Genomic DNA, 13,183 nt, shown 5'->3' on the forward strand with positions numbered 1-13,183 from the left:
CAACAGCATTTCAGCCTTGGACCATTTTTATGAAAAGGGATAAATCAAGCATATAAATTATTATATTAAATTAAAACGAATAAATATTACTGTCTAATTGTTTCGATTTTTAGAAGACACAATAACTTGTTTGCTGCTTAAAAACAATGGTCGATATTTGCATTGATCTGACCATACAAGAAAGGCTTATTGGAAATGCAAATTGATTCTCTGCTACGAGGTGGTGCTTTAGGAGCGGCTTAATATAGCGGTTTCCAGTACACAATGCAGCACCGTCCATGCTCATAAACGCTGCTTTATCAGGCATTATAGGTAAGATGAAATGAAAATGCCACCAACATGTTTCTGAGGACAGTCGGTTCCCTTCAGATACATTCACATAAAGACATCCGTGTTGTGTTTTGATTTGAAACGTGCAGCGCTCATATTTATTCAATGACATCATTGCCTTTTGAAGTTTAATCTGGCTATATCGCCATTCTTGTCTTTCCGTCCCCAACTGTAAGACCTCTTGAAATTATAATTAAGACATTTCTTATACCATTTACTGTATTTAAAACTTTTTATGGCCTTAAGTTTGATACAACTAAATTGAAGAGTTTTTAAGGACCTGCGGGAGCCCTGTATAGGCCGTCGGGCAGGGCAGTTATACATTTTGGTAGCCCTGTGCGAGCCCTATTCTAGAAACATCTTTTGATGCTACGCTAGGGCACATCATCAGTGTTTCGGGTCTTTTGAATATCATACACCCTCGCCCAGGCGACCCGACCAGGGTTGATCAGACCCCTGACCTGTGCCCTAACAGCAACCAACGAATCTGCCCTCTTTAGCCGAATCCACCTAGATGCTTTTTCAACTGCGTCTGTCGTGGTGTGAATCGCTTTCCTTCGCCTCTCTCCTATTATTCCTAGTGTCGTGTACAGCGACTGGCCTGCAAAGCCCCGACACCCAACCTCCACGGGCCAGCACTTGGCTTTCCAGCCTTTTCTTTGGCAGTTGTTCCTCATACTTCGCTCTTTTCCGCTCAAAGGCCTCCTCCATCCGCTCTTCCCATGGTACGGTGAGCTCAAGTATCAGAATGCTCTTTAGTGAGTCTGACCACAGCACAATATCAGGCCGCAAAGTAGTCTCTGTGATTCGGAAAAACGTGTAAGAATCAGAGAGGTCTGAAAATCCACCAGTCGAGGATGAAATGTAAGGAGCACCACAATGCTTAATCGTCAAGTCATCCATAAAAGCTCGTATAGGTGGTTGATGGATTCCAGATCTAGATTTTGGGTCTCGGCACTCTTGCTCTGCAGATTTAACTAACATGTTCATTGCCAGGCTAAACAGGGTGACTGAAATAGTGCAGCCTGTGTCAACCTCCAACCTGCACCAGTCCGATGTAACTGGTCCTGTTGAAACTCTCAGGTGGAACTCGTTATAATAGTCCATAATGAGCTTTATAATGCCTACAGGAACATAATGCTTCTGCAGTGTCAACACTGTCAACGCTTCTGCTCAACACACTTTGCAAAATATTATATATTTTGACAGTTTGGGTGTCGCTGGGTTTCGATAAAATTGTTACTGATTGTGGTAAAAAAAAAAAAATGACATATTTTCTGTAAAAATTGATACAATAAATTAATGGTTTATGATTATTGCACTCTTTGTATAGATTGTAGAAGCTTTTGAAATAAATAACAAATCAATACATACAAGACATTTGAATATTAGCCAAAAATAATACATGTAGTGTTGAAGATTCATCTTATAAGGGACGGATACAGTTCCAAATCACATACAGAAAAAAATGGCACACTGTCTTATGCCGTTCCTCTGTCTTTCATAAGGCCATAAACCTGCTGCCAGCCAACACACAGATCCGAGAGATCCAGGTCTTTCTGGAGAGTGTGCTGGAGGAGAAGGCTAGGAGGAAGCGCTTTGACCAGGTCCTGAAGAGCCTCCTACAGGCCGAGTTCCTGCGGGTACGTTTACTTGTGAACACTTTTCACTTTCTTTTAAAGCTGTATTCAGTGTTTTTGAAGGTACTTGTGACTGAATAATTTTGTCAGATTACACAATTACTTGATGAAAAATCTCTAGAAGATGCAATACTTCAAAACTGCTAAGTGTTAAATGTTGAATAAGAAGCATCACTAATTCTAGCTAATTACTCTCCAAAATGGTCCATATGTTTAATGTAATAATGTTTGAATGTGTTTTGTCCGTGTGCAGGTGCAGGAGGAACGTATCTTTCACCAGCAGGTGAAGTGTGTCATCACAGACGAGAAAACCTGCAGAGTGTGCAAGAAGAAGATCGGAAACAGGTGTGCTTCATGCTAACATCTCACATTATTGCAGTATTCTTTTCCATAAAGCATTCGCCTATATACACCATGCGCAAGTCAAGCATTTAGTTTTTTTGAAATGCAAAAGTGCATACTTTTGTGTGTAGCCAGACATAAGACCACAGACATAACGGAGTAAAATGCATTTAATACAGAATCTGACATCTGATAAATTGCATTGAGAGAAAAAAAAAAGATAAGTGATTACATTAATAAATAATATAAAATATTAAAATGGTACAAACATTATAAACACATTATAGTAGCATTCATATGAGTCGCTTTGGAATATAATTCGCAGCATGTTTAAGATGATAAAAAAAACAACTTAAGGCTGGAATACACTACACGACTTTTAAAATCTGAACAGATTTTAAAACACTAGGCATTATACACTTGCCGACTTTGTAAATAGTGACAAAGGAAAACTGGGCATTATACACCACTCGACTGAAGATCATACATTACCAGACTTAAAAGTTGTTCCGATAATAATGAACTCACGCAGAAACGTGTGCCTTGTTGCAAGGAGACACATGAGAAATGAAAACGTGTTCTAAAATCAGCTGAAAATATCAAACTGGATAGAATCAAAGTCTGAGTCTGTGACCATCATACAGTACGTGATTTTCTGTGGAATCTGTCAGCTGTAATCTGCAGACTGGCTCTGACTTTCCTGGGGGAAATCAGGCCAAAAATCTCGTAATGTATTCCAGGCTTTATATTCTAGAAAATAAGGCACCATCGATTAGCAACCTCTGAGCTCACAGTAGGTCTTTAAAGGATTCCTATTATGTCCTTTTACGAAGTCCTGATTTAGTTTTTGGGATGTACTAGAATATAGAGCCCTGCATTTCAGCCCGAGCCCGATGGGCCCCGACTTTTTTACGTCCCTATGCCCGGGCTTCAGACCAATTTTCACGTCATAGTTCAGATGCGGGCCGGGCCTCGGGCCTGTTTTAGGCTTCTCCGTATTTTTATATTTGAGACATCCATCAATTAGTGATGAAAAAAAATTGCCGCGCTGGTGGAAACAACACGAGAACGTGCCGCGACTGTCAAGAGCAGCTCGACGGTGTTTAGTGTCCAGCAGCAGCAGCGAGCCGTCAGCACAGCTGAAGAGTTCTGCGTTCACATACACGCAAGAAAGCTTGCCGTTAAGCCCCAGCAAAAGTAATTACTATGAATGTGTCAGGGGAAATATTAAGGAGATGTTTGAATTTTTTACTAATAAACTAGTGTTTTCTGTGTCAGTGTCACAAAGATGAAGATGATGATCCTGACTCGCCGTCTCCTCATTAGACGTGCCTTTAGAGAGAAGTGCATCTTCTCTCTAAAGACTTTTTGTTTTCGATTTGATTTATTTCGTTAAGTAGTAATTTAAAGCTTTCTATAGATATATTTATCATGTCTGTGAGGCATGTATTCGCTGACTTTCGGTTAATTTTTGTGAAGCGCTCCTGTTCAAGACGAGATGGCAGAAAGCGCATCATTGTTTTCTTTATTTTATAAAAGCACAACGTTTTGTTGATATTGTGAGTGCACACAAATAAAAGTAGACTGTAGACAATAAGCTGTGGGACACGGGCCGGGCTAGGGCCTGTTTGTCTCGGGCCAGGGCCGGACTAGGACCTAAATTTGAGGCCCGTGCAGGGCTCTACTAGAATAGGTCTTCGTGCTTAATTGTTCCAAAAATACATAATTTTTCATATATTTTACATTAATGCAACGCCTCTCTTCCCAGTCTGTCTCAAACACCCTGTTTAGTTCCTGTTTTGATGAAGCTCCTCCTTTTGAAACACGAAATGTGCTCTGATTGGTTAGCTGGTGTTGTGATTGGCAAACCGCTTAGAGCATGTTCCAGAAATGTCACGTGACGTGGCGATAACACGCTACTAAAGCAGCTCTTCTTCATCGTCGCAAGTTAGCGTAGTCGCAAATTAAGAATAAAGGAATAAAGAAGCCACAGTACGCTGAAAAGAACCGGAGGCTAAAAAAATGAAGGTTTGCAAGAAGTTTTGATAGACCTGGTATTGCGTGACTCCTAGTTGAGGGTTCAAAGTTGTCTTTTATTTCCTGAAGCAAATTAAAAATAACACGGATTGGGAAACGATATTTTCGGATAATGTGTTGTTCTGGCATTCCAAATAAATTAATACATGTGGAAAAATCCTCTCCCTTCTGCCACACGTTGTCTGTTCTCTGCGGTGCCTCCTCCTAGCAACAATAACTGCAGCCATTTCAAGCAAAAAACAGTTTAAGACACGCTTTTTTGGGGCGTTAAATAATGGCGCAAATGTCAGTAATTTAATGAGCGCAAACATTAGTAAAGGGAAACTCCTACAAATTCATATTCAATAATGTCAGGTGCAAAAATAACTGTCCACGCCTTTTCAGCGCTAATTCTTAACTGCGCGTCTTAAAGTGAAATAACTGAACATAAACATAGTAGGCTGAAAAAAATGCTCATTTTAGAAGAACATTTCAAATGGCACTTTTGCATCTGAACTCTTCATTTGTAGCAATAGCCAATAATACATTGTATGGGTCCAAATTATCGATTTTTCTTTAATGCCAAAAATCATTAGGATATTAAGTAAAGATCATGTTCCATGAATATATTTTGTAAATTTCCTACCGTAAATATATAAAAACTTAATTTTTGATTAGTAATATGCATTACTAAGAACTTAATTTGAACAACTTTAAAGGCAATTTTCTCAATATTTCGATTTTTTTGCACCCTCAGATTCCAGATTTTCAAATAGTTGTATCTCAGCCAAATATTGTCCTATTCTAACAAACCATACATCAATGGAAAGCTCATTTATTCAGCTTACAGATGACCCAAATGTGACCCTTACGACTGGTTTTGTGGTCCAGGGTCACATATATTAAAACGAAAGACCCATCCAAATACAAGCCACTGAACAAGTGTGCAGTTTCACTTTATGATTTAGGGACTGATTGAGGGATTTACTGTATGAATATTTATATTTCTGTGTCTTTGTGTCCAGTGCCTTTGCCAGGTATCCTAATGGTGTTGTGGTTCACTACTTCTGCTGTAAAGATCGCAACATGTGTCCAGCGGAGTAGTCAAACCTGCAGACCGGAGACGCCGGAAACGCCAAACACGCTCTGTGAAAACACCAGACTGACGCGCCGCCATCGCTCTTTCACTCTTTCCAGTGGAATGGCAAAGCCGACACATCTGTCTGAAGAAATTAATCAACTTCCAAAGTAAAAAAACATGAACAGTGAGACTAAATTCAGATTTATAAAGTGTGTTACTTTGAAAAGTTCACCCAAATGCACAGCCCAGACCCTGGCGTCTCTGTGTCCCCTGAGAAGTGCTTATTCCCTCACATCCCACCTTTTCTTCTTCGCGTACAGTGCACCTTTTCATCCAACATGACGCTTTGTCCGATGCCTTTAGCGGAGAGTAAAGGCATGTGTTTGTGTGCACCTTCAGGTGCTCAGGACTGTTACTCGGAGCTGCTCTGCTTCACTCTGTTAGCTTGAGATGAAATCAGACTCCGGATAAAATCCTTAATGTGGCCCTTCTACAGAAAGGCCAGCACTGGCACACACACTGCAGGAAAAACAACTGGATCATTTACACTCAGATACTTGGGACAGGGGTGCCAGCCAGTTCATTTGTCATTTTGACAGTGTTCTTACTGTAATTTAATCACAAGTTATATACTGTAATTTCGGAATATAGACAAATACTGTATTTTTAACAATACGGTCGTTTACCAAATACATTTACCAGTGTAATACTGTAATTTTACCACAAAACTGCAATCTGGTAAATTACTATATTATTAAAAATACAGTGTTTTTCTGTATTCTGAAATAATTCAGTTACAGTAACTGGCTGGAAACTTCTGTCTTGCCAGTATTTTACTGTAAATTTGACCGTGTTTTCCTGCTATGGGCTGTCAGATGGAAGGACAAATGCTTCCTCTAGTTTCAGAGATAACTTGTTTACGGCTAGAAGTCTGGATGTGTGTTTTTGTTTTTTTTTTGGTTTTAACAAAGGCATTGTGTCTTATGTTTCTAGTGGTTTGGGTTGTAGGAGGTTTTGGTGACTCTACAATCACTGTAGCATGCCACTTTTTCTCTTCTGGTTATTTGAGTGGCTTTAATTTATTCTTAACACGCTGTCTTTACTGTCAGGAATGTTTCACCTATGTGTGCAGTCGTGTTGCGCAGACAGACACCAGTATTTTTCTGGCTTTCTAATACATCTGTCCGATTAACACTGTTGTCAGATGCTCGTGCTTTCAGTTAACTGTAAACCAATACCTGAACTGTTGCTCAAACAAAGGCACTTATATTGAACCTTTGTAACAGGCCTGAAATAGATGTGATTGTATAGATTGTACATTAAATCTGAGGTGGAAGATAAATCTAATAAACATGCATCTCTTATGTGCTGTGGGATTTGTTTGAACTGTATAGGAGAAATGCTTTAGGATGGACCTGAGTAACAGATGCTAGAATATCTTGAAGACGTAAAGGTGGGCCTGCAAGCAAACACACAGAATCATATGAAAAATTACTCTGAACACCGACAGATACAAACTCGTAGCCAAACCACTTTTCTCTTTGATTTGGTTATTTTAGCAACATTGAGATCCCATTAGACGGATGACACTCATGTTTGTCATTTTTATATATTTTATATTATTTGTAATATTTATATGGTTATAAATTTTAAAAAGTACATTTTAGCTGTTTTAGTGTGTCAGCTGTTTTTTTCTAAGGAATGTTTTTATACTTTATTTCAAATAACCATTTTTTATGGACCATATATAAGACACCAATGTTTCAGGAGTTTATTCAATAACATATGTAATAATATATGCTTTGTTTTTAAGGTTAACTCTCTTTTTTCCAAGGCATTCTTATATGCCTGTGTCTCTTGTCATAACTGCAAAGATTTTATTTCAAAAACCGTATCATAGCTATTAAACTATATCTTATGATTTTAAATCAGTATTTAACCTCAGAGCGATCACAAAGTAAAAATAGGTGATAAAGTCTGATTTGTGGTGGCTGTGCTTTAAAATTAAATTATTATAATCTTAATTCAAGTGATGAAGGATTTTGAAAGTCTGACAGTAATCAGTGTTGCGTATACTGTAAGGTTGTCCCTGCCTGCTTTGAATGGTTGAAAATTAATATTGAGAAATTTAATCAAAAAGTAAATGTAATAAGTTACATTATAAAGTAATTGAAAGTTGCACTACTTATTACATTTCCAATAGGGTAACTTGTAATCTATATCCTATTACATTAGCAAAGTATCCTTCCCAAACACTGTTAGTTTAGTATAATAACCCTGATTCTGAGAACAATTGCAATTTGCACCATGTACAGTGCCTTGCGAAAGTATTCATACCCCTTCATTTTTTTTTTGTTGCTGCCTTATGTTAAACTGCTTTAAATTACTTTTTTCCACATCAGTCTACACTCCATACACCATAATGACAAAGCACAAAACAGGTTTGTAACATCTTTGCAAATTTATTAGAAATAAAAAACTGAAATGATTCCATTGCATAAGTATTCATACACTTGAAAATTAGCTCAGGAGCACTCTTATCACTTGTAGATCTTACTACACTTCGAGTTGATTTAAACTGTGGCAAATTCATTTGAATGAGTATGATTTGGACACCTCTCAGAAAAGGTTTAACAGCAGATAATGCATATCAGAGCAAAAACCAAGCCCTGGGGTCAAAAGAACTGCCTGTAGAGCTCAGAAACAGGTTTGAGTCAAGCCACACATCTGAGGAAGAGTTCAGAAAAAAATCTGCTGCATTGAAGGTTCACAGAACCATGTAGCCTCCATTATCCATAATGGAAGAAGTTTGAAACAACCAGGATTATTCTTACAGATGGCCAAACTGAGCAATTGATGGAGAAGAGCTTGGGTTAGAGAGGTGACCAAGAAGCTGATGGTCACTCTAGTTGTGCTCCTTGATCGTATATGCAGATGGGAGAAACCTACAGAAGGACAAACACCACTGCAGCACTCCATCAATCTGGGCTTTATGGCAGTGTGACAAAACTCAATCCTCTCTGCTGTGGGGCTGTTTTTCACTGAGGGACTCATCAGAGTAGAAGAAAAGCTCAATGCACCAAAATATAGCGATAGCCTTAATGAAAACCCAGTCCAGAGCATTCAGAACCTCAGACTGGCAGAAGGTTCACTTTCCAACAGGACAATGGACCTAAACACACAGCAAGAGTGGCTTATACACAACTCTGTGAATGTCCTTGAGTGGCCCAGCCACAGCCTGGGATTGAACCCAATAAAATATTTAAGGGTTAAGGGTATGAATACTTTTGCAATGTACTTATTTCATTTTTTTTTTTTTTTTAAATAAGGGGGTGTGAATAATTTCGCAAGGCACTGTAAGTGTTTGTTATGTAATTGGCAATGACCAGGTCACACGCTAAACTCAACAAGCCAACAAATCGACGGCAGCTTGAGCAACAGAACCAGCACATGCTACAGAATGCCGATACTCTGAGCCTCTGCTCCTTCCAAGATCCTGCTAAAGCCTCTTCATTCTGCTACACTTTATGAGTCACGCCGAGGAGGAGCCAGCCATCTCACACCAGACCTCCTGATCAAACCTTGGCAGATAGTTGCTAAATCTCTCTTATTTGAAATACTGATTGTGAACTTTTGATTGCACCAACAAATCCTCTCTCTCTGTTTATTGTGTTTGGAGGCTGCTGCTTGTGAGAATGAAGTCAAAAAAGTCCAGCAGATATAATACTGGGGTACTAGGAGCTGTCTCTACCCTAGTGAAAAATAATTGAAATACATTTACTTCATGCCAAGTACACTACAAATACATTTACATATTTATGGACTTATTAAAAACACCCTGCAATTCTATACTAAACTGGTATACTGTACTTAAAGTCTACTAAATTGTTTGTTCTTAATGCACTTTAATTGTGCAGAAGTTGTGCTGAAGTTCAACTAAAAAGATACTGAAGTATATTTGATTGTGCTAAAGTGGAAATATTGCAAGTACACGCTAAATATCTTGCATTTAAAGACCAGTGTTATTCAAAGATCATATAATCCTCATCAATAGTGACATTAAAACACATTTTAGGCTTAATATTAAGAAATATGCATTGTGCGCAACAAAATAAACATGAATTATAATTTTTATATCAGTACGTGTCAGCGATATGTCAGTAAATACGTTAATAGATTTGAACTATACTAGGTTTGAAATACATGTAATTTTAAATATATCACTTTTTTACTAGGATAGTTAGAAACTGTAAAAACACTAGACACACCGTCAAGGGTGACTTAAAAAAAATATTGTAATTTGGACAGTAAAACACTGTTAAAAATGCTACATTAAAAACCTGTTAACTGCTTAATGGTTAATTGACATTCCCAGAATTCCCTGTGTGATACCTCACATTTTATGGTCTTTCGCTGAAGTAACCGTTTCTTGTTAGCTTTTTCTCATTAGTTATTTGGGTTTTATATTACACCATGTGGTGTAATATAAAGTAATATTTATTGCATTATTTTCTTGTATGACACCAACCACCTTCCATACATTAGTGTTTACTTCAGCTTGTGGAGAAGTTATATGTGATGAACATCATGTGATTCATCATGTGATTTTCTCTTTATGTTTTATGGCGATTGTCAGTATATCATAGAGGTAAATTATTTTAGTAATTAGCATTATTTCAGTTTTTACTGTAAAACTAGGTGGTTGCTTAATTTTCAAAAACAGAAGACAGGAATTTCTGCACACTTGAGCCAGCAGAAGAAAGAAAAGGAGGTCTTTGTGCGCTGAAACAAGGCTTTTGGCAGCAGGCTTGTGAATGCCAGCTGTGGCTCTGAGAGGGATTAGGAGCTTCATCTGCTGCATTCTGGAGACTCCAGGATCAGGTGGGTCTTGTTTATCCCTTCAGCTTCTCGAGGAGTGGGAGAAGAGCGGAGAAAATCACAGATGGTACACTCATCAATACATTTCAGGAGGCCTTCTGCACAGAGCTGAGCTCCAGCGGACCCACAACATCACAAAATCTGCTCTGAAATAATCAATAGTACACCTGCATGTAAAAGTGTAATCTTGCAGATACTAACATTTTAAACGGATAGTTTTGGTTCCTGATGGTGATTGGGTAATACAGCATTAATTGTGCTTAAATACACCGTATTGGAGCTCATGGAGCTGGTGTACAAAAATCCTTACAAATGGAGCTGATAGTCTTAAATTTAAAAAAGCATCGAATCATTCGTCCATGGATTTAATTTATTGTTTTTCCACGTTTTCGACATTAGTACTGTATATCCCTTTTTGAAAGGGTTCCATGACTCAAATGCCTGGCTATTTTTTCTCAGATATCAGTATATTAGATGAGACAATTTTTTTTTCTTTTTTTTTACTTTTCTTGCCTTATTTCTAACGTTATGCGATGCTAATTTAGTCTGGAAAACAGCTGTGGCGCATTATCAGAGCTGTTGATGGGCTGGAATGATCTCATATGAGAAAAGAGAGGGGTCTTGGACTGCCAGAGCAGCTGTTTGGGGTTTGATCCTGCCGATGTGCAACAACCTGTAACCTGCACTGATTCAGATTCGGAAATTCTGGTAAAAGTGAAGGGATTTAGGTTAATGAAGGAAAAGGCATAATTTCAGCATGAGCTCTGCATGCATTCAGTCTGGAGAACAAAACACTAATGAGCTGCTGGAGGAAAGAACTTTGAGAAATGATGTTCTTTAGAATAGAATAGAATAGAATAGAATAGAATAGAATAGAATAGAATAGAATAGAATAGGAAATCTGTATTGTTACATGATGGAAGTACTGAAGACTGGATTAATGTTGCTGAAAATTCAGCTTTGATCACAGGAATCAATTACATTTTAAAATACATTCAAATAGAAAACAGCTATTTTAAATTGTAATTATCTTTCATAATATTATATTAATATTTTTTACTGTATTTTTCGCCACATAAATGCAGCCTTGGTGAAAATATTTCATCGAAAAATTTAACAAATCTTGAATTTTAGTGAATTTTATTTGAACTGCTGATCTGTTAAGTATTATTGTTTGTTGATGTCATTAATATGCATTTTATACAGGATAATGTACAGTATATTCATAGAATTTAACATAAAATTACCATAACATAAAGACTAAATCATTTAAATAGAATATTTTCATTTTGGATATTTTGGCAACCAGGATGCAAAACTGTGTTGTGAATGTCGTTTGATTGTCATTTTGTATGTCACGATAGTTTGAACTCTCGGGTTGTCAGTCACATTTATCTGAATCACTTGATGAATCATTTGATGGAAAAAAGGGTTAGGGCCTCACTAGCTGCTGTTTGTCTGTCAGGGAGCTGTTGATCCACTGACAGACGGAGGTGGGGACGGAGAGCTGAGTTAGTTTATTCTGAAGGGTTTCCGTGGTGATGGTGTTAAAAGCGGCGCTGAAGTCCACAAACAGGATCCTCACATAAGTCCCTGGTCTGTCCAGATGCTGCAGGATGAAGTGAAGTCCCATGTTGACTGCATCATCCACAGACCTGTTTGCTCTGTAGGCAAACTGCAGGGGGTCCAGTAAGGGTCCAGTGATGTCCTTCAGATAAGGCAAAACCAGTTTTTCAAATGACTTCATGACCACAGATTTTAGAGCCACTGGTCTGTAGACATTAAGTCCTGTAATTTTGGGTTTCTTTGGGACAGGGAAGATGGTGGAGCATTTGAAGCATGAGGGGACTTCACACAGCTCCAGTGATCTGTTGAAGATCTGTGTGAAGATGGGGGCCAGCTGATCAGCACAGATTTTTAGACAGGCCTGGTGCTTTCCTTCTTTTGTTCTTCCTGAAGACCTGGCACACAACTTCTTCGCTGATTTGAATCGTAGGTGCGGGGGATAGGGGGGTTTGCTGAAGGTGTTAATGGTTGTGTGGAGAGGTGTTCAGGGCGGGTGTGGGATGGTCCTTCAAAACGACAAAAGAACTTGTTCAAGTCGTCTGCCAGGTGTTGATTCTCCAGAGTGCTGGGGGATGGTGTCTTGTAACTGGTGATATCCTTCATTCCTATCCACACTGAAGCAGGATCACTGGAAGATAATTTTTTCCTGGGCTTGTCAGAATAATTCCTCTTTGCCGCTCTGATCTCCTTTTCCAGGGTGTATTTGGCCTGTTTGTACAAGACTTTATCCCCTTTTCTGTAAGCATCTTCTTTGGCCTGACGGAGCTGTCTGAGTTTGGCAGTGAACCATGGTTTGTCATTGTTGTTGAATAGATGAGTCCTGGTAGGAATGCACATATCCTCACAGAAACTGATATAAGATGTTACAGTCTCTGTGAGCTCGACCAGATCGATGGCAGCGGCTTCATATACAGACCAATCAGTGAGGTCGAAACAGCCTCGTAGATCCCGCTCTGTTTCATTAGTCCATCTTTTAACAGATCTTAACACAGGCTTTGCAGATTTAAGTTTCTGCCTGTAGGTCAGAATAAGATGAACCAAACAGTGATCAGAAAGTGCTAAAGCTGCTCGTGGGACAGAGTGATATGAGTCCTTTATCGCTGTGTAACAGTGATCCAGTATATTACTCTCTGGTGGGACATGTGATGTGCTGTCTGTATTTTGGCAGTTTTTGCTTTATTAAAGTCCCCGAGAATGATTAAAACAGAGTTCAGGTGTTGTTGCTCACTCTCTGTGATCATATCAGCGAGTTTCTGTAAAGCTGTGCTCACTTGCGCTTGCGGTGGAATGAAGGAGAAGAACTCCCGCGGCGAATAGAACGGCTTGCAGT

At 38.7% G+C, this 13,183-nt stretch overlaps 1 protein-coding gene across 1 annotated transcript in view; it reads left to right on the plus strand.

The window, feature by feature from the left end:
* Positions 1–6,773, plus strand: part of LOC306886629 (vam6/Vps39-like protein) — a 31,821-nt gene extending 25,048 nt beyond the window's left edge. Inside the window, exons 22-24 of the mRNA XM_079443905.1 lie at positions 1,839–1,973; positions 2,224–2,315; positions 5,354–6,773. Of these exons, the coding sequence (XP_079300031.1) occupies positions 1,839–1,973; positions 2,224–2,315; positions 5,354–5,432 (306 nt within the window). The 3' untranslated portion in view covers positions 5,433–6,773. The remainder of the gene's footprint in view (positions 1–1,838; positions 1,974–2,223; positions 2,316–5,353) is intronic.
* The last annotated feature ends 6,410 nt before the right edge of the window (positions 6,774–13,183 follow it).

The sequence above is a fragment of the Barbus barbus genome (assembly GCF_936440315.1).
Source record: "Barbus barbus genome assembly, chromosome: 20".
Lineage (NCBI taxonomy): Eukaryota > Metazoa > Chordata > Actinopteri > Cypriniformes > Cyprinidae > Barbus > Barbus barbus.